The 26,232-nt window shown below is 48.8% G+C and overlaps 1 protein-coding gene across 2 annotated transcripts in view; it reads left to right on the forward strand.

Annotated features, from left to right (window-relative positions):
* The window catches only part of TIPIN (TIMELESS interacting protein), a 144,852-nt gene that overhangs the window by 23,818 nt on the left and 94,802 nt on the right, over nucleotides 1-26,232 (forward strand). For both annotated transcript variants that reach the window (XM_063925573.1, XM_063925575.1), the window contains exon 2: nucleotides 8,683-8,826. In XM_063925573.1, the coding sequence (XP_063781643.1) occupies nucleotides 8,700-8,826 (127 nt within the window). In that variant the 5' untranslated portion in view covers nucleotides 8,683-8,699. The remainder of the gene's footprint in view (nucleotides 1-8,682; nucleotides 8,827-26,232) is intronic.

Raw genomic sequence — 26,232 nt, forward strand, 5'->3', positions numbered from 1 at the left:
CCAGGAGTACCTCAGATTTGTGGTACAGGATTGCCATTACCAATTCCAGATGCTGCCGTTTGGACTCTCCACGGCACCGAGGGTATTTACCAAGGTTATGGCGGAAATGATGATACTCCTTCGAAAAAAGGGAGTTTTAATTATCCCATACTTGGATGATCTCCTAATAAAGGCACGATCCAAGGAACAGTTGTTAGTGGGAGTAGCACTATCTCAGGAAGTGCTGCGCCAGCACGGCTGGATTCTGAATATCCCAAAGTCACAGCTGGTCCCGACGACACGTCTAATGTTCCTGGGAATGATTCTGGACACAGTCCAGAAAAAAGTGTTTCTCCCGGAGGAGAAAGCCAGGGAGTTGTCTTCTCTAGTCAGAGACCTCCTAAAACCAAAACAGGTATCGGTGCATCACTGCACGCGGGTCCTGGGAAAGATGGTAGCTTCTTACGAAGCAATTCCATTCGGCAGGTTCCATGCCAGAAATTTTCAGTGGGACCTGTTGGACAAGTGGTCCGGATCGCATCTTCAGATGCATCGCTTGATAACCCTGTCCCCAAGAACCAGGGTGTCTCTTCTGTGGTGGCTGCAGAGTGCTCATCTTCTAGAGGGCCGCAGATTCGGCATACAGGACTGGGTCCTGGTGACCACGGATGCCAGCCTACGAGGCTGGGGGGCAGTCACAAAGGGAAGAAACTTCCAAGGACTATGGTCAAGTCAGGAGACTTCCCTTCACATAAATATTCTGGAACTAAGGGCCATTTACAATGCCCTAAGTCAAGCAAAATCCCTGCTCCTACACCAGCCGGTGCTGATCCAGTCAGACAACATCACGGCAGTCGCCCATGTGAATCGACAGGGCGGCACAAGAAGCAGGATGGCAATGGCAGAAGCCACAAGAATTCTCCGATGGGCGGAAAATCATGTACTAGCACTGTCAGCAGTGTTCATCCCGGGAGTGGACAACTGGGAAGCAGACTTTCTCAGCAGGCACGACCTCCACCCGGGAGAGTGGGGACTTCATCCAGAAGTCTTCCAAATTATTGTAAATCAGTGGGGTCGTCCACAGGTGGACATGATGGCGTCCCGCCTAAACAAAGAACTAGAGAGGTATTGCGCCAGGTCAAGAGACCCTCAGGCGATAGCTGTGGACGCTCTAGTGACACCGTGGGTGTACCAGTCAGTTTATGTGTTCCCTCCTCTACCTCTCATACCGAAGGTATTGAGAATAATAAGAAAGCGAGGAGTAAACACCATTCTCGTGGTTCCGGATTGGCCAAGAAGAGCGTGGTACCCGGAACTTCAAGAGATGATGTCAGAGGACCCGTGGTCTCTGCCGCTCAGACAAGACCTGCTACAGCAGGGGCCCTGTCTGTTCCAAGACTTACCGCGGCTGCGTTTGACGGCATGGCGGTTGAACGCCGGATCCTGAAGGAAAAGGGCATTCCGGAGGAAGTCATTCCTACGCTTATTAAAGCTAGGAAAGAGGTTACAGCAAATCATTATCACCGCATATGGCGGAAGTATGTTGCATGGTGTGAGGCCGAAAAGGCCCCAACAGAGGAATTTCAACTAGGTCGATTTCTGCATTTCCTGCAAGCAGGAGTTAATATGGGCCTAAAACTGGGCTCCATTAAGGTACAGATCTCGGCTCTGTCGATTTTCTTTCAAAAAGAACTAGCTTCAGTACCTGAAGTTCAGACATTTGTTAAAGGAGTGCTGCATATTCAGCCCCCGTTTGTGCCCCCTGTGGCACCTTGGGATCTCAACGTGGTGTTGAGTTTCTTAAAATCACATTGGTTTGAGCCACTAAAAACCGTGGATCTGAAATATCTCACGTGGAAGGTGGTCATGTTATTGGCCTTGGCTTCTGCCAGGCGAGTATCAGAATTGGCGGCTTTGTCTTGTAAAAGCCCTCATCTGATTTTCCATATGGATAGGGTAGAATTGAGGACTCGTCCCCAGTTTCTCCCTAAGGTGGTGTCAGCGTTTCACCTGAACCAGCCTATTGTGGTGCCTGCGGCTACTAGGGACTTGGAGGACTCCAAGTTGCTAAAAAAAAAACGTTGTCAGGGCCCTGAAAATATGTTTCCAGGACGGCTGGAGTCAGAAAATCTGACTCGCTGTTTATCCTGTATGCACCCAACAAGCTGGGTGCTCCTGCTTCTAAGCAGACTATTGCTCGCTGGATTTGTAGTACAATTCAACTTGCACATTCTGTGGCAGGCCTGCCACAGCCAAAATCTGTAAATGCCCATTCCACAAGGAAGGTGGGCTCATCTTGGGCGGCTGCCTGAGGGGTCTCTGCTTTACAACTTTGCCGAGCAGCTACTTGGTCAGGGGCAAACACGTTTGCAAAATTCTACAAATTTGATACCCTGGCTGAGGAGGACCTGGAGTTCTCTCATTCGGTGCTGCAGAGTCATCCGCACTCTCCCGCCCGTTTGGGAGCTTTGGTATAATCCCCATGGTCCTTTCGGAGTTCCCAGCATCCACTAGGACGTCAGAGAAAATAAGAATTTACTCACCGGTAATTCTATTTCTCGTAGTCCGTAGTGGATGCTGGGCGCCCATCCCAAGTGCGGTTTATCTGCAATACTTGTACATAGTTATTGTTAACTAAATCGGGTTATTGTTGAGCCATCTGTTGAGAGGCTCAGTTGTTTCATACTGTTAACTGGGTTTCATATCACGAGTTGTACGGTGTGATTGGTGTGGCTGGTATGAGTCTTACCCGGGATTCAAAATCCTTCCTTATTGTGTACGCTCGTCCGGGCACAGTGTCCTAACTGAGGCTTGGAGGAGGGTCATAGTGGGAGGAGCCAGTGCACACCAGGTAGTCCTAAATCTTTCTAGAGTGCCCAGCCTCCTTCGGAGCCCGCTATTCCCCATGGTCCTTTCGGAGTTCCCAGCATCCACTACGGACTACGAGAAATAGAATTACCGGTGAGTAAATTCATATTTTTAGGTTTTTTGTTTTACAGTGAGATCTGCTGGCAACAGACTCACTGCAGCGAGGGACTAAGGGGAGAAGAAGCGAACCTACCTAACTGGTGGTTGCTTGGGCTTCTTAGGCTACTGGACACCATTAGCTCCAGAGGGATCGACCGCATGGAACCGGCCATTGGTGTTCGGTCCCGGAGCCGCGCCGCCGGCCCCCTTACAGAGCCAGAAGCAAGAAGAATCCGGAAAATCGGCGGCAGAAGACATCAGTCTTCACCAAGGTAGCGCACAGCACTGCAGCTGTGCGCCATTGCTCCTCATACACACTTCACACTCCGGTCACTGAGGGTGCAGGGCGCTGGGGGGGGGCGCCCTGAGAAGCAATAAATACACCTTGGCTGGCAAATATATCACAGCCCCAGAGGCTATATATGTGATAAATACCCCTGCCAGAATCCATAAAAAAGCGGTAGAAAAGTCAACCGAAAAAGGGGCGGAGCTATCTCCCTCAGCACACTGGCGCCATTTCTCCCTCACAGCTCCGCTGGAAGGAAGCTCCCTGGCTCTCCCCTGCAGTCTACACTACAGAAAAGGGTAAAAAAGAGAGGGGGGGCACTAAATTTAGGCGCAATATACATATAGCAGCTATAAGGGGATATAATTTAGTTAATCCCTGATTTATATAGCGCTCTGGTGTGTGCTGGCATACTCTCTCTCTGTCTCCCCAAAGGGCTTTGTGGGGTCCTGTCTTCTGTCAGAGCATTCCCTGTGTGTGTGCGGTGTGTCGGTACGGCTGTGTCGACATGTTTGATGAGGAGACTTATGTGGAGGAGGAGCAGGTGCCTAGAAATGTGTTGTCACCCCCTGCAGGGCAGACACCGGAGTGGATGGACTTGTGGAAGGAATTACGCGAAAGTGTCAACTCCTTACATAAAAAATTTGACGATATGCCAAATGCGGGGCAGCCGGCTTCTCAGCCCGTGCCTGCCCAGACGTCTCAAAAGTCGTCAGGGGCTCTAAAACGCGCTCTACCTCAGATGGCAGACACAGATGTCGACACGGATACTGATACCAGTGTCGACGACGAAGAGACTAATGTAATGTCCAATAGGGCTACTCGTTATATGATTGAGGCAATGAAAAATGTTTTACACATTTCTGAGGTGACCCCAGGTACCACAAAAAAGTATTATGTTTGGAGAGAAAAAACTACCAGTAGTTTTTCCCCCTTCTGAAGAATTGAATGAAGTGTGTGAACTAGCGTGGGCTTCCCCCGATAAAAAATTGGTAATTTCAAAAAAATTACTAATGGCGTACCCTTTCCCGCCAGAGGATAGGTCACGTTGGGAAACACCCCCTAGGGTGGATAAAGCACTTACGCGCTTATCAAAAAAGGTGGCACTGCCGTCCCAGGATACGGCCGCCCTAAAGGAACCTGCTGACAGAAAGCAGGAGGCTCTCCAGAAAGCTATATATATATACACACACTGGTATTATACTGAGACCAGCTATTGCCTCAGCATGGATGTGCAGTGCTGCAGCTGCATGGTCTGACTCCCTGTCAGAAAACATTGACACCCTAGACAGGGACACTATATTGCTAAACGTAGAGCATATTAAAGACGCTGTCTTTTACATAAGAGATGCACAGAGGGATATTTGCCGGCTGGCATCAAAAATAAGTGCACTGTCCATTTGTGCCAGGAGAGGGTTATGGACCCGGCAGTGGACAGGTGATGCAGATTCTAAAAGGCACATGGAAGTTTTGCCTTATAAGGGTGAGGAGTTGTTCGGGGATGGTCTTTCAGACTTAGTGTCCACAGCAACAGCTGGGAAGTCAGCGTTTTTGCCACATGTCCCCTCACAACCAAAGAGACACTGTATTATCAGGTGCAGTCCTTTTGCCCCCAAAAGAGCAGACTGGGTAGAGGCGCGTCCTTTCTGCCCAGAGGCAGAGGTAGGGGAAAAAAGCTGCAGCATACAGCCACTTCCCAGGAACAAAAGTCCTCCCCCGCTTCTGCTAAGTCCGCTGCATGACGCTGGGGCTCAGCAGGCGGAGCCAGGTACGGTGGGGGGCCGTCTCAAAAACTTCAGCAATCAGTGGGCTCGCTCACAGGTAGATCCCTGGATCCTTCTAGTGGTATCTCAGGGGTACAGGCTGGAATTCGAGACATCTCCCCCCCCCCCCCCCCCCCCCCGCCGTTTCCTCAAATCTGCCTTACCAACGACTCCTTCAGAAAGGGAGGCTGTGTTAGAGGCAATTCACAAGCTGTATTCCCAGCAGGTGATCGTCAAGGTGCCCCTACTTCAACAAGGACGGGGTTACTATTCCACAATGTTTGTGGTACCGAAACCGGACGGTTCGGTGAGACCCATTTTAAATTTGAAATCCTTGAACAAATATTTAAGAAAATTCAAGTTCAAGATGGAATCGCTCAGGGCGGTTATTGCAAGCCTGGAAGAGGGAGATTACATGGTATCACTGGACATCAAGGATGCTTACCTGCATGTCCCCATTTACCATCCTCACCAGGAGTACCTCAGATTTGTGGTACAGGATTGTCATTACCAATTCCAGACGTTGCCGTTCGGCCTGTCCACGGCACCGAGGGTATTTACCAAGGTAATGGCCGAAATGATGATACTCCTTCGGAAAAAGGGAGTTTTAATTATCCCATACTTGGACGGTCTCCTGATAAGGGCGAGGTCCAGAGAGCAGTTGTTGGTCGGCGTAGCATTATCTCAGGAGGTGCTACACCAGCACGGTTGGATTCTGAATATTCCAAAGTCTCAGCTGGTTCCGGCGACACGTCTACTGTTCCTGGGTATGATTCTGGACACAGTCCAGAAAAAAGTGTTTCTCCCAGAGGAGAAAGCCAAGGAGCTGTCATCTCTAGTGAGAGGCCTCCTGAAACCAAAACAGGTGTCGGTGCATCATTGCACGCGAGTCCTGGGAAAGATGGTAGCTTCCTACGAAGCGATTCCATTCGGCAGGTTCCATGCCAGAACCTTTCAGTGGGACCTGTTGGACCAATGGTCCGGATCGCATCTTCAAATGCATCGGTTGATAACCCTGTCTCCAAGGACCAGGGTGTCTCTGCTGTGGTGGCTGCAGAGTGCTCATCTCAGAGAGGGCCGCAGATTCGGCATACAGGACTGGGTCCTGGTGACCACGGATGCCAGCCTTCGGGGCTGGGGTGCAGTCACACGGGGAAGAAACTTCCAAGGACTTTGGTCAAGTCAGGAGACTTCCCTACACACAAATGTTCTGGAACTGAGGGCCATTTACAATGCCCTAAGTCAAGCAAAGCCCCTGCTTCAAAACCAGCCGGTTCTGATCCAGTCAGACAACATCACGGCAGTCGCCCATGTAAATCGACAGGGCGGCACAAGAAGCAGGACGGCGATGGCAGAAGCCACAAGGATTCTCCGATGGGCGGAAAATCACGTGTTAGCACTGTCAGCAGTGTTCATTCCGGGAGTGGACAACTGGGAAGCAGACTTCCTCAGCAGGCACGACCTCCACCCGGGAGAGTGGGGACTTCATCCAGAAGTCTTCCAACTGATTGTAAACCGTTGGAAAAAGCCACAGGTGGACATGATGGCGTCCCTCTTAAACAAAAAGCTAGAAAAATATTGCGCCAGGTCAAGAGACCCTCAGGCGATAGCTGTGGACGCTCTAGTGACACCGTGGGTGTACCGGTCGGTTTATGTGTTCCCTCCTCTTCCTCTCATACCCAAGGTACTGAGGATAATAAAGAAAAGAGGAGTAAGAACTATTCTCATTGTTCCAGATTGGCCAAGAAGGTCTTGGTACCCGGAACTTCAAGAATTAATCTCAGAGGACCCATGGCCTATGCCGCTCAGACAGGACCTGCTGCTGCAGGGGCCCTGTCTGTTCCAAGACTTACCGCGGCTGCGTTTAACGGCATGGCAGTTGAACACCGGATCCTAAAAGAAAAGGGTATTCCGGAGGAAGTCATTCCTACGCTTATTAAAGCTAGAAAAGATGTAACCGTACAACATTATCACCGCATATGGCGAAAATATGTTGCGTGGTGTGAGGCCAGGAAGGCCCCAACGGAGGAATTCCAGCTAGGTCGATTTCTGCACTTCCTACAGTCAGGGGTGACTATGGGCCTAAAACTGGGTTCCATTAAGGTCCAGATTTCGGCTCTGTCGATTTTCTTCCAAAAAGAACTGGCTTCACTGCCTGAAGTTCAGACATTTGTCAAGGGAGTGCTGCATATTCAGCCTCCTTTTGTGCCTCCAGTGGCACTGTGGGACCTCAACGTGGTGTTGGGTTTCCTAAAGTCACATTGGTTTGAGCCACAAAAAAACGTGGATTTAAAATATCTCACGTGGAAAGTGGTCATGCTTTTGGCCTTGGCTTCGGCAAGGCGTGTGTCAGAATTGGCGGCTTTGTCATGTAAAAGCCCCTATTTGATTTTCCATATGGATAGGGCAGAATTGAGGACTCGTCCCCAGTTTCTTCCTAAGGTGGTATCAGCTTTTCACTTGAACCAACCTATCGTGGTGCCTGCGGCTACTAGGGACTTGGAGGACTCCCAAGTTACTGGACGTAGTCAGGGCCTTGAAAATTTATGTTTCCAGGACGGCTGGAGTCAGGAAGACTGACTCGCTTTTTATCCTGTATGTACCAAACAAGATGGGTGCTCCTGCTTCAAAGCAGACTATTGCTCGCTGGATTTGTAGCACAATTCAGCTTGCGCATTCTGTGGCTGGCCTGCCGCAGCCTAAATCTGTAAAAGCCCATTCCACGAGGAAAGTGGGCTCTTCTTGGGCGGCTGCCCGAGGGGTCTCGGCTTTACAACTTTGCCGAGCTGCTACTCGGTCAGGGGCAAACACGTTTGCTAAATTCTACAAATTTGATACCCTGGCTGAGGAGGACCTTGAGTTCTCTCATTCGGTGCTGCAGAGTCATCCGCACTCTCCCGCCCGTTTGGGAGCTTTGGTATAATCCCCATGGTCCTTACGGAGTCCCCAGCATCCACTAGGACATCAGAGAAAATAAGATTTTACTCACCGGTAAATCTATTTCTCGTAGTCCGTAGTGGATGCTGGGCGCCCGTCCCAAGTGCGGACTGTCTGCAATACTTGTATATAGTTATTGTTAACTACAAGGGTTATTGTTGAGCCATCTTTTGAGAGGCTCTGTTGTGTTGATACTGTTAACTGGGTATATTATCACGAGTTATACGGTGTGATTGGTGTGGCTGGTATGAGTCTTACCCGGGATTCAAAATCCTTCCTTATTGTGTCAGCTCTTCCGGGCACAGTATCCTTACTGAAGTCTGGAGGAGGGTCATAGTGGGAGGAGCCAGTGCACACCAGGTAGTCCTAAATCTTTTTTAGCTGTGCCCAGTCTCCTGCGGAGCCGCTATTCCCCATGGTCCTTACGGAGTCCCCAGCATCCACTACGGACTAAGAGAAATAGATTTACCGGTGAGTAAAATCTTATTTTTTCTATGTACAGACCAAGGAAAGTGCATTGTCATGTCTTCCCATTGTAATGTAGAGTGATGTCATTTGTAAAACGCTCTATAATATCTTTGTTCTATGACTAAATTATAAATGTTCCTGATTTCATGCATCCTATGTTTGAGTCTACAGGTGGTGTAAGGTCAGTACAATGCCACTGTAATAAGTCGTGTTTTTCAATAATATTTAAAAAAAAAAAAAATTATTTCGTTCTTGTGATAAATTTTTGTTTCTTTACTTCAGTCGGCGTTCCAAATACGATGGATCCTTTGGAAAACAGCCTTTTTGACCTCCCTGACTATGAGCACACTGAGGATGAAGATTTCCCACCTTTACCAGCACCACACTCTCCTGGTGCATTGGACAGAGATACTGGCGATCTAGAAGGTAGCTTGACAGACGTGGAATCAATGTTTTCAGATACTTGCTTTGCAGCCCAGTATGTAAATATATAAAGATGTGGGAACTGGCCACATACACCTTTACTCAGATCGCGCCTAATGGCCCATATTTTGTGATTTACCCGTGCCAAGTGTCCCACCAAAGACTTTTCCTCAAAATATGTGACTTATTTGCTTTATAAATGCAACAAAATGACAATGCAAGGGTACACTGAATACTTGTGTTGGTATGCTGAATCTGTGGCTTTATAGCAAGTGTGGCTGGTACACTGGGGCAGATGTATTAACCTGGAGAAGGTATAAGGAAGTGATAATACGTACAGAAAGGAAGAGTCAAGGACTGCGCTTGTATGTCTCACTTGATAGACTTAAGCTGCTATGGAAAAGAAACAAGGATTTCCACTATCCTCACAGTTTATGCAAATAAAAGAATATCTCCCAGCGCTAATTTCATCAAGTGTTTACTATATATTCTCACTATAATATCAATCTATATAAATAGGTAGCTGAATAATTCTAATACCAGTTTCTCTTACGTCCTAGAGGATGCTGGAGACTCCGTAAGGACCATGGGGTATAGACGGGCTCCGTAGGAGATAGGGCACCTAAAAAGAACTTTGACTATGGGTGTGCACTAGCTCCTCCCTCTATGCCCCTCCTCCAGACCTCAGTTAGAGAACTGTGCCCAGAGGAGATGGACAATACAAGGCAGGATTTAGCAATCCAAGGGCAAGATTCATACCAGCCCACACCAATCATACCATGTAACCTGGAACATACATAACCAGTTAACAGTATGAACAAACTACAGTAACGGTCCAAGACCGATGTCAACTGTAACATAACCCTTATGTAAGCAACAACTATATACAAGTCTTGCAGAGTTTCCGCACTGGGACGGGCGCCCAGCATCCTCTACGGACTAGGAGAAATAGATTTACCGGTAGGTTTAAAATCTTATTATTTCTTTAAGTAAAAATATTTATTTCCTTTATTCAAGAAAAGGTACTAAAATATACTGTGGAAGATTAACTTTCTTCTATTCCGTTTTATATTAAAAACTATAGTAAAAATTACTACTCGTGAATACCGGTATACTAAAAACAAACAAGACAAAAACATAAAACGTATAAGCCCCGTGATACGCTCAATTCGCGAATTACTCACTGGGGTAGGTTCTGGTTAATCCCAGGATACTGGAACAGGTGCTGTAATGTACTCCTGTATCTATTAATAGCGGAGGTATCAGCAACTGTCTGCCGGCCGACACCCGTTCCCATACTTCCTGTGGCATTGAAGTAAGTGTTTTTTGAGCTCTATGGTCATCTGAATTAAGGACATTGCCTGTCTAAATATAAGGAGATGTCTGTGTGAACAAATATCAGAAGGACTGCATTCTGGTTGTACAAACCAGGGAATTTGATGGGACAATTTCCTGCTTGATACGGGAGTACATTACAGCACCTGTTCCAGTATCCTGGGATTAACCAGAACCTACCTGAGGATTACAAATATATTACCCCAGTGAGTAATTTGCAAATTGAGCGTATCACGGGGCTTATATGTTTTGGTCTTGTTTGTTTTTAGTATACCGGTATTAGGATTCACGAGTAGTAATTTTTACTATAGTTTTTAATATAAACGGAATAGAAGAAAGTTACTCTTCCACAGTATATTTTAGTACTTTGTCTTGAATAAAGGAAATAAATATTTCTCTAACGTCCTAGTGGATGCTGGGGACTCCGTAAGGACCATGGGGAACAGACGGGCTCCGCAGGAGACTGGGCACTCTTAAGAAAGATTTAGTACTACTGGTGTGCACTGGCTCCTCCCTCTATGCCCCTCCTCAGTTAGAATCTGTGCCCGGCCAGAGCTGGGTGCTTTTAGTGGGCTCTCCTGAGCTTGCTAATAAGAAGAAAGTATTTTAGTTAGGTTTTTTATTTTCAGAGCGCTTCTGCTGGCAAGACTCTCTGCTACGAGGGACTGAGGGGAGAGAAGCAAACCTACTAACTGCGGCTAGGTTGCGCTTCTTAGGCTACTGGACACCATTAGCTCCAGAGGGTTCGAACACAGGATCTTAACCTTGGTCGTTCGTTCCCGGAGCCGCGCCGCCGTCCCCCTCGCAGAGCCACAAGACAGAAGCCGGCAGAAGCAAGAAGACATCGAAATCGGCGGCAGAAGACTCCTGTCTTCACATGCGCCATTGCTCCCGCATTACACCCACACACTCCGGTCACTGTAGGGCGCAGGTGGTGGTGGGGGGGGGGGGGGCACCCTGGGCAGCACCCTGGGCAGCAATTAAGTACCTCCTGGCAAAAGCAGCATATATACAGTTGGACACTGTTATATGCATGAGCCCCCGCCATTCATTTTACACCAAATCGCGGGAGAAGCCGATCGCTGAGGGGGCGGGGCCTTCTTCCTCAGCACTCACCAGCGCCATTTTCTCTCCACAGATCCGCTGAGAGGAAGCTCCCCAGGCTCTCCCCTGCACGATAGAGAGGGTGAAAAAGAGAGGGGGGGCATATAAATTTGGCGTAAAAACAATTATATACAGCAGCTACTGGGTTAACACTAAGTTACTGTGTGATTCCTGTGTCATACAGCGCTGGGGTGTGTGCTGGCATACTCTCTCTCTGTCTCTCCAAAGGGCCTTGTGGGGGAACGGTCTTCAAATAGAGCATCCCCTGTGTGTGTGGTGTGTCGGTACGTGTGTGTCGACATGTCTGAGGTAAAAGGCTCCCCTAAGGAGGAGATAGAGCAAATATGTGTGTGAGAGGGTGTCTCCATTGACAATGCCGACACCTGTTTGGATATGTGTAAGAGCTGAGGTGAATTTATTGCACAAAAGATTAGAGAACAGACAGGGAATCTACCCATGTCTGTCCCTATGTCACAAAGACCTTCAGAGTCTCGCAATGCTCACTATCCAAACTAATAAACACTGATATCAACACGGAGTCTGACTCCAGTGTCGACTACGATAATGCAAAGTTACAGCCAAAATGGCAGAAAGGTATTCAATATATGATTATTGTAATAAAAGATGATTTGCATATCACTGATGACTCATTTGTCCCTGACACAAGGGTACACATGTTAAGGGGAAGAAAGCTGAGGTAAATTTCCCTCCTCTCATGAGGAAAAAGAGCGGGAATCTCCAGACAAGAGACTGCAGCTTCCCACAAAAAATTCTCAAGCAGTATCCTTTCCCCACTAGGGCCAGGAGGTGATGGGAATCTTCCCCTAGGGTGTCCCGTATGCACAGAAGGTAGCACTAGCTATTCTCAGGGATCCTGCAGATAACGTGCACATTCTAGTATACTACTCAGACCGGCGATTGTGTCGGCATGGGTTTATAGCGCTGTGGCAGCGTGGTCAGGTACCTTATCAGCAGAGATTGAGACCCTAGTATGCATATAGATAGATAGATAGAGAGATATATATATATATATATATATATATCTCTCTATCTATCTATCTCTCCCTATTAAAGATGCTGTCTTAAGTGATAGAGATATATATGTATGTGTGTATGTGTGTGTATATATATATATATATATATATATATATATATATATATATATATATATATATATATATATATATATATATATATATATATATATATATATACATATACATACATACATACATACATACATACATACATACATACATACATACATACATACAACATGCCCAAAGAGACATGAGTATGCTGGGTCCTAGAGTCAAAGCTATGTCGATTTCTGCTTGACGTGTCCTGTAGACTATGCAATGGACAGATGATGCCGACTTAAGAGGCATGTGGAAGGCTGAGGATTGTGTGGAGAAGGGTTCTCGGACCTGGTCTCCACAGCTATAGCTGGTAATTCTGATATTTTGCCTTATATTCCTGCACAGCCTAGGAAAGCACGACATTATCAAATGCAGCCTTTCGAATAAAGAAACAAGAAAGTCCGAGGTGCGTCCTTTCTTGCCAGAGGCGAGGGCAGAGGAAAGAAGCTGCACAACACGGCTAGTTCCCAGGAACAGAAGTCCTCCCCGGCCTCTACAAAAATCCACCGCATGTCGCTGGGGCTCCACAGGCGGAGCTAGGCCCGGTGGGGACACGCTTTCGTAAGTTCAGTCACAAGTGGGTACACTCCCTGTTAGATCCCTGGGCAATAGATATTGTGTCTCAGGGATACAAGCTGGACTTTGAGGAGATGCCCCCTCACTGACAGCCCTGCCGGCTTCCCCCCACGAGAGGGAAACCGTGTTAACTGCAATTCATAAATTGTATCTTCAACAGGTGGTGGTCAAGGTTCCCCTCCTTCAACAAGGAGGGGGTTATTATTCGACCATGTTGTAGTCCCGAAACCAGACTGTTCGGTCGGACCCATATTGAATTTACAATCCCTGAACATATACCTGAAAGGGTTCAAGTTGGAATCGCTAAGAGCGGTTATTGCAAGCCTGAAAGGGGGAGATTTTATGGTGACTCGGGACATAAAGGATGCATACCTTCATGTCCCCATTTATCCACCTCATCAGGCGTACCTCAGAATTGCGGTACGGGATGGTCATTACCAATTTCAGACGTTGCCGTTGGTGTCTCCACGGCCTTGAGAATATTCACCAAGGTAATGGCGGAAATGATGGTGCTCCTGCGGAAGCAAGGTGTCACTATTATCACGTACTTGGACGATCTCCTCATGAAAGCGAGATCGAGAGCAGTTGCTGAACAGCGTATCACTCTCTCTGGAAGTGAAACGGCAACACGGCTGGATTCTATATATTCCAAAGTCGCAGTTGGTTCTTACAGCTCATCTGCCTCTCCTAGGCATGTTCCTAGACACAGACCAGAAAAAGGTTTATCTCCCGATAGAGAGAGCTCAGAAGCTCGTGACACTGGTCAGGAATCTATTAAAACTAAAACAGGTGTCAGTGCATCACTGCACTCGAGTCCTGGGAAGGAGGGTGGCATCATACGAGGCCATTCCCTTTGGCAGGTTCCATACGAGGACCTTCCAATGGGACTTACTGGACAAGTGGTCCGGGTCACATCTTCGGATGCATCGGTTAATCACCCTATCCCCCAGAGCAAGGGTCTCTCTCCTGTGGTGACTGCAGAGTGCTCACCTTCTCAAAGGTCGCAGATTCGGCATTCAGGACTGGGTCCTGGTGACCACGGATGCAAGCCTCCGAGGGTGGGGGGCAGTCACACAGGGAAGAAATTTCCAAGGGCTGTGGTCAAGGCAGGAGACTTGCCTTCACATCAATATCCTGGAACTAAGGGCCATATACAACGCCCTAAGTCAAGCGGAGACCCTGCTTCGCGACCAACCGGTTCTGATCCAGTCAGACAATATCACCGCAGTGGCTCATGTAAACCGCCAAGGCGGCACAAGGAGCAGGGTGGCGATGGTAGAAGCCACCAGAATTCTTAGCTGGGCAGAGAATCACGTAAGCACACTGTCAGCAGTGTTAATACCGGGAGTGGACAACTGGGAAGCAGACTTCCTCAGCAGGCACGACCTCCACCCGGGAGAGGGGGGACTTCACCAAGAAGTCTTCACGCAGATTGCAAATCGACGGGAACTGCCACAGGTGGACATGATGGCGTCCCGCCTCAACAAAAAGCTAAAAAGGTATTGCGCCAGGTCAAGGGACCCTCAGGCGATAGCTGTGGACGCACTAGTAACACTGTGGGTGTTCCAGTCGGTATATGTGTTTCCTCCTCTTCCTCTCATACCAAAGGTGCTGAGAATTGTAAAAAAAAGAGGAGTGAGAACAATACTCATTGTTCCGGATTGGCCAAGAAGGACTTGGTACCCGGAACTGCAAGAAATGCTCACAGAGGACCCATGGCCTCTGCCTCTCAGACAGGACCTGCTGCAACAAGGGCCCTGTCTGTTCCAAGACTTACCGCGGCTGCGTTTGACGGTATGGCGGTTGAACGCCGGATCCTAGCGGAAAAAGGCATTCCGGATGAAGTTATTCCTACGCTGATAAAGGCTAGGAAGGACGTGACGGCAAAGCATTATCAATGTATATGGCGAAAATATGTTGGTTGGTGTGAGGCCAGGAAGGTCCCTACAGAAGAATTCCAGCTGGGTCAATTCCTGCACTTCCTACAGTCAGGAGTGACTATGGGCCTAAAATTAGGGTCCAGATTTCGGCCCTATCAATTTTCTTTCAAAAAGAACTGGCTTCACTGCCTGAGGTTCAGACGTTTGTTAAGGGAGTGCTGCATATTCAGCCCCCTTTTGCGCCACCAGTGGCACCTTGGGATCTTAACGTGGTGTTGGGTTTCCTGAAATCCCACTGGTTTGAGCCACTTAAGACTGTGGAGCTAAAGTATCTCACGTGGAAAGTGGTCATGCTGTTGGCCTTAGCTTCGGCTAGGCGTGTGTCAGAATTGGCGGCTTTGTCATGTAAAAGCCCCTATCTGGTTTTCCATATGGACAGGGCAGAATTGCGGACTCGTCCGCAATTTCTGCCAAAGGTGGTGTCATCTTTTCATTTGAACCAACCTATTGTGGTGCCTGCGGCTACTTGTGACTTGGAGGATTCCAAGTTGCTTGACGTAGTCCGGGCTTTGAAGATTTATGTAACCAGAACGGCTGGAGTCAGGAAGACTGACTCGCTGTTTATCCTGTATGCATCCAAAAAGTTGGGTGCTCCTGCTTCAAAGCAAACTATTGCTCGCTGGATCTGTAACACGATTCAGCAGGCTCATTCTGCGGCTGGATTGCCGCATCCAAAATCAGTGAAAGCCCATTCCACAAGGAAGGTGGGCTCTTCTTGGGCGGCTGCCCGAGGGGTCTCGGCATTACAGCTTTGCCGAGCTGCTACTTGGTCGGGTTCAAACACATTTGCAAAATTCTACAAGTTTGATACCCTGGCTGAGGAGGACCTTGTGTTTGCTCATTCGGTGCTGCAGAGTCATCTGCACTCTCCCGCCCGTTTGGGAGCTTTGGTATAATCCCCATGGTCCTTACGGAGTCCCCAGCATCCACTAGGACGTTAGAGAAAATAAGATTTTACTCACCGGTAAATCTATTTCTCGTAGTCCGTAGTGGATGCTGGGCGCCCGTCCCAAGTGCGGACTTTCTGCAATACGTGTATATAGTTATTGTTTTATAAAGGGTTATGTTATGTTGGCATCCATTGGTTGATGCTCTGTTGTTTGTTCATACTGTTAACTGGGTAAGTTTATCACAAGTTATACGGTGTGATTGGTGTGGCTGGTATGAGTCTTACCCTGGATTCCAAAATCCTTTCCTTGTAATGTCAGCTCTTCCGGGCACAGTTTCCTTAACTGAGGTCTGGAGGTGGGGCATAGAGGGAGGAGCCAGTGCACACCAATAGTACTAAATCTTTCTTAGAGTGCCCAGTCTCCTGCGGAGCCCGTCTATTCCCAATGGTCCTTACGGAGTCCCCAGCATCCACTACGGACTACGAGAAATAGATTTACCGGTGAGTAAAATCTTATTTTTTACTTAAAGAAATACTGGTATTTAGAATTTCTCTGACGTCCTAGTGGATGCTGGGAACTCCGTAAGGACCATGGGGAATAGCGGGCTCCGAAGGAGGCTGGGTACTCTAGAAAGATTTATGACTACCTGGTGTCCACTGGCTCCTCCCACTATGACCCTCCTCCAAGCCTCAGTTAGATTTTGTGCCCGGCCGAGGTTGGATGCACACTAGGGGCTCTCCTGAGCCCTTAGAAAGAAAGTATAGATTTAGGTTTTTTATTTTCAGTGAGACCTGCTGGCAACAGGCTCACTGCAGCGAGGGACTAAGGGGAGAAGAAGCGAACTCGCCTGCTTGCAGCCGGATTGGGCTTCTTAGGCTACTGGACACCATTAGCTCCAGAGGGATCGACCGCAGGCCCAGTCCTTGGTGTTCGGTCCCGGAGCCGCGCCGCCGTCCCCCTTACAGAGCCAGAAGCAAGAAGAGGTCCGGAAAATCGGCGGCAGAAGACATCAGTCTTCACCAAGGTAGCGCACAGCACTGCAGCTGTGCGCCATTGCTCCTCACACACACTTCACACTCCGGTCACTGAGGGTGCAGGGTGCTGGGGGGGGCGCCCTGAGAAGCAATTATAACACCTTGGCTGGCAAAAATACCACAATATATAGCCCCAGAGGCTATATATGTGGAAAATACCCCTGCCAGAATCCAGAAAAAAGCGGGAGAATAGTCAGCGGAAAAGGGGCGGAGCTATCTCCTGCAGCACACTGGTGCCATTTCTCCTTCACAGATCCGCTGGAAGGAAGCTCCCTGGCTCTCCCCTGCAGACTACACTACAGAAAAGGGTAAAAAAAGAGAGGGGGCACTAAATTTAGGCGCTGTATAAATTATATAGAAAAAGCAGCTATAAGGGACATAACTCAGTTAGTCCCTGCATTATATAGCGCTCTGGTGTGTGCTGGCATACTCTCACTCTGTCCCCCCAAAGGGCTTTTGTGGGTCCTGTCCTCTGTTGGAGCATTCCTTGTGTGTGTGCGGTGTGTCGGTACGGCTGTGTCGACTTGTTTGATGAGGATAATGATGTGGAGACGGAGCAGATGCCTTTAGAAGGGATGTCACCCCCTGCGGGGCAGACACCTGAGTGGTTGAGCTTATGGAAAGAAATGAGTGCACGTATAGACTCCTTACATAAGAAATTTGACGACATGCCAAATGTGGGACAGCCGACTTCTCAGCTCGTGCCTGTCCAGGCGTCGCACAGGTCATCAGGGGCTCTAAAACGCCCGCTACCTCAGACCGCAGACCCAGATGTCGACACTGATACTGACACCAGTGTCGACGACGATGAGTCTAACCTGATGCCCACTAAGGCCATTCACTGCATGATTGAGGCAATGAAAGAGGTGTTACATATTTCTGATTATAAATACAGGTACCACTAAAAAGGGTATTATGTTTGGGGAGAAAAAACTACCGTAGTTTTTCCCCCATCAGATGAATTAAATGAAGTGTGTGAAGAAGCGTGGGCTTTCCCTGATAAAAAATTGGTAATTCCTAAGAAGGTACTAATGGCGTTCCCTTTCCCGCCAGAGGATAGGTCACGTTGGGAAACACCTCCTAGGGTGGATAAAGCGCTCACACGTTTGTCTAAAAAGGTGGCACTACCGTCTCCGGATACGGCCGCCCTCAAGGAACCTGCTGATAGAAAGCAGGAGGCGATCCTGAAGTCTGTATATACACACTCAGGCTTTATACTTAGGCCAGCTATTGCGTCAGCTTGGATGTGCAGTGCTGCCGCTGCGTGGTCAGATAAACTGTCAGAAAATATTGACACATTAGACAGAGACACGATCCTGTTAACCATAGACCATATAAAAGACTCAGTCTTATATATGAGAGATGCACAGAGGGAGATCTGCCGGCTGGCATCTAAAATAAGTGCATTGTCCATTTCTGCTAGGAGAGGCTTATGGACTCGCCAGTGGACAGGAGATGCAGATTCTAAAAGGCACATGGAAGTGTTGCCATATAAGGGTGAGGAATTATTTGGGGATGGTCTCTCGGACCTAGTTTCCACAGCAACGTCTGGGAAGTCAGCATTTTTACCGCATGTCCCCTCACAGCCTAAGAAGGCGCCGTTTTATCAGGTTCAGTCCTTTCGGACCCAGAAAAACAGGCGTGGAAAAGGCGGGTCTTTTCTATCCAGAGGCAGAGGTAGGGGAAAAAGGCTGCAACAAACAGCAGGTTCCCAGGAGCAAAAGTCCTCCCCCGCTTCTTCTGCCAAGTCCGCCGCATGACGGTGGGGCTCCACAGGCGGAGCCAGGTACGGTGGGGGGCCGCCTCAAGAATTTCAGCGATCAGTGGGCTCGCTCACAGGTGGATCCCTGGATCCTTCAAATAGTATCTCAGGGGTACAAACTGGAATTCGAGGCGTCTCCACCCCACCGGTTCCTAAAATCTGCCTTGCCGATTGCTCCCTCAGACAGGGAGGCGGTGCTAGCGGCAATTCACAAGCTGTATTCCCAGCAGGTGATAATCAAGGTACCCCTACTTCAACAAGGCCGGGGTTACTATTCCACACTATTTGTGGTACCGAAACCGGACGGTTCGGTGAGACCCATTTTAAATTTGAAATCCTTGAACACATACATAAAGAAATTCAAGTTCAAGATGGAATCGCTCAGGGCGGTTATTGCGAGCCTGGACGAGGGGGATTACATGGTATCCCTGGACATCAAGGATGCTTACTTGCATGTCCCCATTTACCATCCTCACCAGGAGTACCTCAGATTTGTGGTACAGGATTGCCATTACCAATTCCAGACGCTGCCGTTTGGACTGTCCACGGCACCGAGGGTATTTACCAAGGTTATGGCGGAAATGATGATACTCCTTCGAAAAAAGGGAGTTTTAATTATCCCGTACTTGGACGATCTCCTAATAAAAGCGAGGTCCAAGGAACAGTTGTTGGTGGGAGTAGCACTATCTCAGGAGGTGCTGCACCAGCACGGCTGGATTCTGAATATCCCGAAGTCACAGCTGGTTCCGACGACACGGCTACTGTTCCTGGGTATGATTCTGGATACAGTCCAGAAAAAAGTGTTTCTCCCGGAGGAGAAAGCCAGGGAGTTGTCATCTCTAGTCAGAGACCTCCTGAAACCAAAACAGGTATCAGTGCATCGCTGCACGCGGGTCCTGGGAAAGATGGTGGCTTCTTACGAAGCAATTCCCTTCGGCAGGTTCCATGCAGAATCTTTCAGTTGGACCAGTGGTCCGGATCGCATCTTCAGATGCATCGCTTGATAACCCTGTCTCCAAGAACCAGGGTGTCTCTACTGTGGTGGCTGCAGAGTGCCCATCTTCTAGAGGGCCGCAGGTTCGGCATACAGGACTGGGTCCTGGTGACCACGGATGCCAGCCTTCGAGGCTGGGGGGCAGTCACACAGGGAAGAAACTTCCAAGGACTATGGTCGAGTCAGGAGACTTCCCTTCACATAAATATTCTGGAACTAAGGGCCATCTACAATGCCCTAAGTCAAGCAAAATCCCTGCTCCTACACCAGCCGGTGCTGATCCAGTCAGACAACATCACGGCAGTCGCCCATGTAAATCGACAGGGCGGCACAAGAAGCAGGATGGCGATGGGCGGAGAATCATGTACTAGCACTGTCAGCAGTGTTCATTCCGGGAGTGGACAACTGGGAAGCAGACTTCCTCAGCAGACACGACCTCCACCCGGGAGAGTGGGGACTTCATCCAGAAGTCTTCCAGATGCTGGTAAACCGTTGGGAAAAACCACAGGTGGACATGGCGTCCCGCCTCAACAAAAAGTTAAAAAGATATATTGCGCCAGGTCAAGGGACCCTCAGGCGGTAGCTGTGGACGCTCTAGTGACACCGTGGGTGTACCAGTCGGTTTATGTGTTCCCTCCTCTGCCTCTCATACCAAAGGTATTGAGAATAATAAGAAAGCGAGGAGTAAAACACAATTCTCGTGGTTCCGGATTGGCCAAGACGAGCGTGGTACCCGGAACTTCAAGAGATGCTCTCAGAGGACCCGTGGCCTCTACCGCTCAGACAGGACCTGCTACAGCAGGGGCCCTGTCTGTTCCAAGACTTACCGCGGCTGCGTTTGACGGCATGGCGGTTGAACACCGGATCCTAAAGGAAAAGGGTATTCCGGAAGAAGTCATTCCTACGCTTATTAAGGCCAGGAAAGATGTTACGGCAAAGCATTATCACCGCATGTGGCGGAAATATGTTGCATGGTGCGAGGCCAAAAAGGCCCCAACAGAGGAATTTTAACTAGGTCGATTTCTGCATTTCCTGCAAGCAGGAGTGAATATGGGCCTAAAACTAGGCTCCATTAAAGTACAGATCTCGGCTCTGTCGATTTTCTTTCAAAAAGAACTAGCTTCAGTACCTGAAGTTCAGACATTTGTGAAAGGAGTGCTGCATATTTAGCCCCCGTTTTGTGCCTCCTGTGGCACCTTGGGATCTCAACGTGGTGTTGAGTTTCTTAAAATCACATTGGTTTGAGCCACTAAAAACCGTGGATCTGAAATATCTCACGTGGAAAGTGGTCATGTTATTGGCCTTGGCTTCAGCCAGGCGAGTGTCAGAATTGGCGGCTTTATCATGTAAAAGCCCTTATCTGATTTTCCATATGGATAGGGCAGAATTGAGGACTCGTCCCCAATTTCTCCCTAAGGTGGTGTCAGCGTTTCACCTGAACCAGCCTATTGTGGTGCCTGCGGCTACTAGGGATTTGGAGGACTCCAAGTTGCTAGACGTTGTCAGGGCCCTGAAAATATGTTTCCAGGACGGCTGGAGTCAGAAAATCTGACTCGCTGTTTATCCTGTATGCACCCAACAAGCTGGGTGCTCCTGCTTCTAAGCAGTCTATTGCTCGCTGGATTTGTAGTACAATTCAGCTTGCACATTCTGTGGCAGGCCTGCCACAGCCAAAATCTGTAAATGCCCATTCCACAAGGAAGGTGGGCTCATCTTGGGCGGCTGCCCGAGGGGTCTCGGCTTTACAACTTTGCCGAGCAGCTACTTGGTCAGGGGCAAACACGTTTGCAAAATTCTACAAATTTGATACCCTGGAGTTCTCTCATTCGGTGCTGCAGAGTCATCCGCACTCTCCCGCCCGTTTGGGAGCTTTGGTATAATCCCCATGGTCCTTACGGAGTTCCCAGCATCCACTAGGACGTCAGAGAAAATAAGAATTTACTCACCGGTAATTCTATTTCTCGTAGTCCGTAGTGGATGCTGGGCGCCCATCCCAAGTGCGGATTGTCTGCAATACTTGTAAATAGTTATTGTTAACTAAAGGGTTATTGTTGAGCCATCTGTTGAGAGGCTCAGTTGTTTTCATACTGTCAAACTGGATATAGTATCACGAGTTGTACGGTGTGATTGGTGTGGCTGGTAAGAGTCTTACCCGGGATTCTAAATCCTTCCTTATTACGTCAGCTCGTCCGGGCACAGTGTCCTAACTGAGGCTTGGAGGAGGGTCATAGTGGGAGGAGCCAGTGCACACCAGGTAGTCTAAGATCTTTCTAGAGTGCCCAGCCTCCTTCGGAGCCCGCTATTCCCCATGGTCCTTACGGAGTTCCCAGCATCCACTACTGACTACGAGAAATAGAATTACCGGTGAGTAAATTCTTATTTATTCAGCTACCTATTATTTATTTAGATTGATATTATAGTGAGAATATATAGAAAACACTTGATGAAATTAGCGCTGGGAGATATTCTTTTATTTGCATAAGGAAGTGATAAACCAGTGATATGTGCAAGGTGACAAATGCAACAGCCAATCCGCTTCAATATGCAAATTGACAGTTAAGAGCTCACTGACTGGTGCGTTATCACCTTGCACATATCACTGGTTTATCACTTCCTAATACCTTCTCCAGGTTAATACATCTGCCCCACTGTTTATCTTTGTACGTGAAAAAGATGAAACATTTAGGAAAGTGTGAATTTACCTGTGGCGGGGTGTTTGTTATGCCAAGCGCTTTGCACCATGTGGTGTAATTCGCTGAATGAGGACATCATCTGTATTTGGAATGCTCAGGATGAGTGTCTCTGAATCTCCATATTTTCTGTAATTTGGAACACTTCCTAAAGTATACTTAATGATGTATAAATAACTTTTCCATATAAATGTAACTCTCATGGTTGCATGGGATGCAACTGCAGCCAGCTGGGGTTTAGTTTGCGTGGTCACAATCTAGCACTTCTTGCTGCGTCCCCTGCGTTTATTAAGGAAATCTGTTCAGATTTCGTCTGACTCTCCAGCCCCCCAGACAATTAATCAGCGGTCCGTGAGCATCGACATCACTGCTGGCGAATGCCATTCTGGAGCACAAGCATACGAGGAGGGGGAACTTCGGTGTGTGTGTTTGTGTATAGTCATATAATTTAATGGTGCCTGAACAGTCCTTGGAGACCCACTTTCTAACTACCATGAAACAGTTGGTGCCTTTTCTCAGTCTTTGTTTTACAGCAAGGGTTTTTAACATGCTGCCCTCTAACTGCTGTGGAACTACACATCCCAGCATGCTCTGCCGCAGTTTTGCTATATGGGCATGCTAAAACTGTGCCACTGCTTGCTGGGTTTTACAGTTCTACAGCAGCTGGAGGGCCCTGTGTTGAATAACCCCGTTTCTCATACGTCCTAGAGGATGCTGGGGACTCCAAAAGGACCATGGGGTATAGACGGGATCCGCAGGAGCTTGGGCACACTAAAAAGACTTTGACTGGGTGTGAACTGGCTCCTCCCCCTATGCCCCTCCTCCAGACCTCAGTTAGACTTTGTGCCCAGGAGTGACTGGACACACACTAGGGGAGCTCTACTGAGTTTCTCTAGAAAATACTTTTGTTAGGTTTTTTTATTTTCAGGGAGACCTGCTGGCTACAGGCTCCCTGCATCGTGGGACTGAGGGGAGAGAAGTCAGACCTACTTCTACTTAGTTAAGGGCTCTGCTCCTTAGGCTACTGGACACCATTGGCTCCAGAGGGTTCGATCACTTGGTTCGCCTAGCTGCTTGTTCCCGCAGCCGCGCCGTCACCCCCCTCACAGAAGAAAGAAGCCGGGTGAGTATGAGAAGATCCGAAGACATCAGACGGCGGCAGACTTCAGTAACGAGGTAGCAGTCTGCTCCCACACACTTCAGCAACGGCACTTGCGGGTGCCGGGCGCAGGGGGGGGGGGCGCCCTGGGCAGCATGTTACTGGGGTAATTGTAAGCTGGCAGACGGGCATATTCGGTGCCCGGGCACCGTTTTTCATACCCCCCCGGGACTGAAGCGCGCCGGTAAGGGGAGGGGCTTAGCCGCACAGCTCACCAGCGCCATTTTCTCTCATTCACAGCCGCTGCATGAGACGCTGGCCGGGACCTCCAGGCTCCATTCAAGTAAAAGGGAGCAAAACGGGGGGGGGGGCACAGATAGATTGGTGCTTGTTTAGAATTAAGGGCAACGCTATCATCATATATTATATTGGTGTGATATATGGGCGCTGGGGTGTGAGCTGGCATACTCCCTCTGTGTTTCTCTCTCCGGGCTTCCCTGTGGGTCTGTCCCCTGGTTTGGGCAGTGTGGGTGTGTCGGTACTACGTGTCGGCATGTCTGAGGTTGAGTGTTACTCCCCGGAGGATGTTACTGGGGGCGCAAAAAAGGGGCTGGAAATGGCTCTGTCGGCACAGCCGACACCTTAACATACTATGTTAAGTGCACTTAATGCAAATGTGGCCTCATTGAGGTTGGATAAATCTGAGTCTCGGACACAAGTATGGAGGAAATCCATGGAGGATGCTTTGACTCAGGTGCAGACCCCTTCAGGGTCACAAAAGCGTTCGTTTACCCAGATGGTAGATACGGCTACCGACACGGATTCTGATTCCGATTTCAATGAGGCTACTTTACACCAAAGGCTAGTTAAGAGTATTCAGTACATGATTGAGACGTATCGTGAAGTTTCCCCCCTCTCATGAAATGAATGCTCTTTGTGAAAAGGCTTGGGAGTCACCAGACGAGATGGCAGATTCCCAAGAGAATTTTCATGGCGTATTCTTTCCCCTACGATGATGGGGAAAAATGGGAGTCGTCTCCGAATGTCGACAAGGCTCTATCCCATTTGTCTAAGAAGGTGGCGCTTACGTCCCCTGACACGGCAGCTCTCAAGGATCCGGCGGATCGCAAGCTGGAAACGTCATTCGAAGGCCATTTTCGTTAATACGGGTGCATTGCTCAGACCTGCTGTGGCGTCTGTATGGGTGAGTAGTGCTATTGCTAAATGGGCTGATAATTTAGCTTCTGATATGGATACCCTTGATAAAGATAATATTCTTTTGACTCTTGGTTATCTTACCTGAAGGATGCGGCGAGGGATGTTGGTCTCTTGGGATCAAGAGCCAATGCCATGGCTGCTCTGTGGATCCATCAATGGAATGCTGATGCCGACTCCAAGAAAAATATGGAAGCTTCAAAGGTAGTGTCTTGTTTGGTGACGGCCTGGCTGACCTGGTGTCTACCGCGACTGCGGGTAAGTCATATTTTCTTCCTTATGTTCCCATACAACAGAAAAAGGCACCCCATCAACAGATGCAGTCCTTTCGACCCAATAAATACAAGCGAGGAAAAGGCTCGTCCTTCTTCGCTTCATAGGGTAGAGGAAGGGGAAGGAAGTCGCCTGCAGTATCAGGCGCCCAGGACCAAAAGTCCTCCTCTGCCAAGTCCACCGCATGACGCTGGGGCTCCCCTGCGGGAGTCCGGGCCGGTGGGGGGCCGTCTACGGATCTTCAGTCAGGTCTTGGTTTAATCAGACCTGGATCCTTGGGTCCTAGACATAGCGTCTCAGGGATACAAGCTGGAGTTTCAGGAGATGCCCCCTCACCACTTTTTCATTTCGGCCTTGCCAGTGTCTCTTCCGGAAAGAGATGTGGTAAATGCTGCGATACAAAAGTTGTGTCAACAGAGGGTCATTGTTCCCGCTCCCCCGTCCCAACGGGGGGAGGGGGTTCTAATCGAGCCTCTTTGTCGTACCGAAGCCAGACGGTTCGGTCAGACCGATTCTGAACCTAAAATCCCTCAATCCATACTTGAAAGTTTTCAAGTTCAAGATGGAATCTCTTCGAGCTGTGATCTCCAGCCTAGAAGGGGGGGAGTTTATGGCGTCAGTCGACATAAAGGATGCCTACTTACACGTCCCGATATATCCTCCGCATCAGGCCTTCCTGAGATTTGCGATGCAGAATTGTCATTACCAATTTCAGACGTTGCCGTTTGGGCTTTCCACGGCCCGAGGGTTTTCACCAAGGTCATGGCAGAGATGATGGTTCTCCTTCGCAAGCAAGGGGTTACAATTATCCCGTACTTGGACGATCTCCTGATAAAGGCGAGGTCCGAGGAACAGTTGTTAAGAAATGTGGATCTGTCTCTGTGGGGGTTCTGCGACAACAAGGTTGGGTTCTAAATCTGCCTAAGTCTCAGTTGGTTCCGGCCACTCGGCTGCCCTTTCTGGGCATAATTCTAGACCTGGAGTTACAGAGAGTCTTTCTTCCGGAAGACAAAGCTCTGTAAATACAGACAATGGTCAGGGAGCTTCTGAGACCGACAAGTGTGTCGATTCATCAATGTACTCGGGTTCTGGGCAAGATTGCTGCGGCTTACGAAGCTATTCCGTTTGGCAGGTTTCATGCCCGGGTGTTTCAGTGGGATCTGCTGAACAAATGGTCCGGGTCTCACCTGCACATGCACCGGAAAACAAGTCTATCTTCCAGGGCCAGGATTTCGCTCCTGTGGTGGCTACAAAGCTCTCACCTTCTAAAGGGACGCCGTTTCGGAATCCAGGACTGGGTCCTGCTGACAACAGATGCAAGTCTCCGAGGCTGGGGCGCAGTCACGCAAGGACGAAAT

Source organism: Pseudophryne corroboree, chromosome 6 (genome assembly GCF_028390025.1).
Source record: "Pseudophryne corroboree isolate aPseCor3 chromosome 6, aPseCor3.hap2, whole genome shotgun sequence".
In the NCBI taxonomy this organism is placed as follows: Eukaryota; Metazoa; Chordata; class Amphibia; order Anura; family Myobatrachidae; genus Pseudophryne; species Pseudophryne corroboree.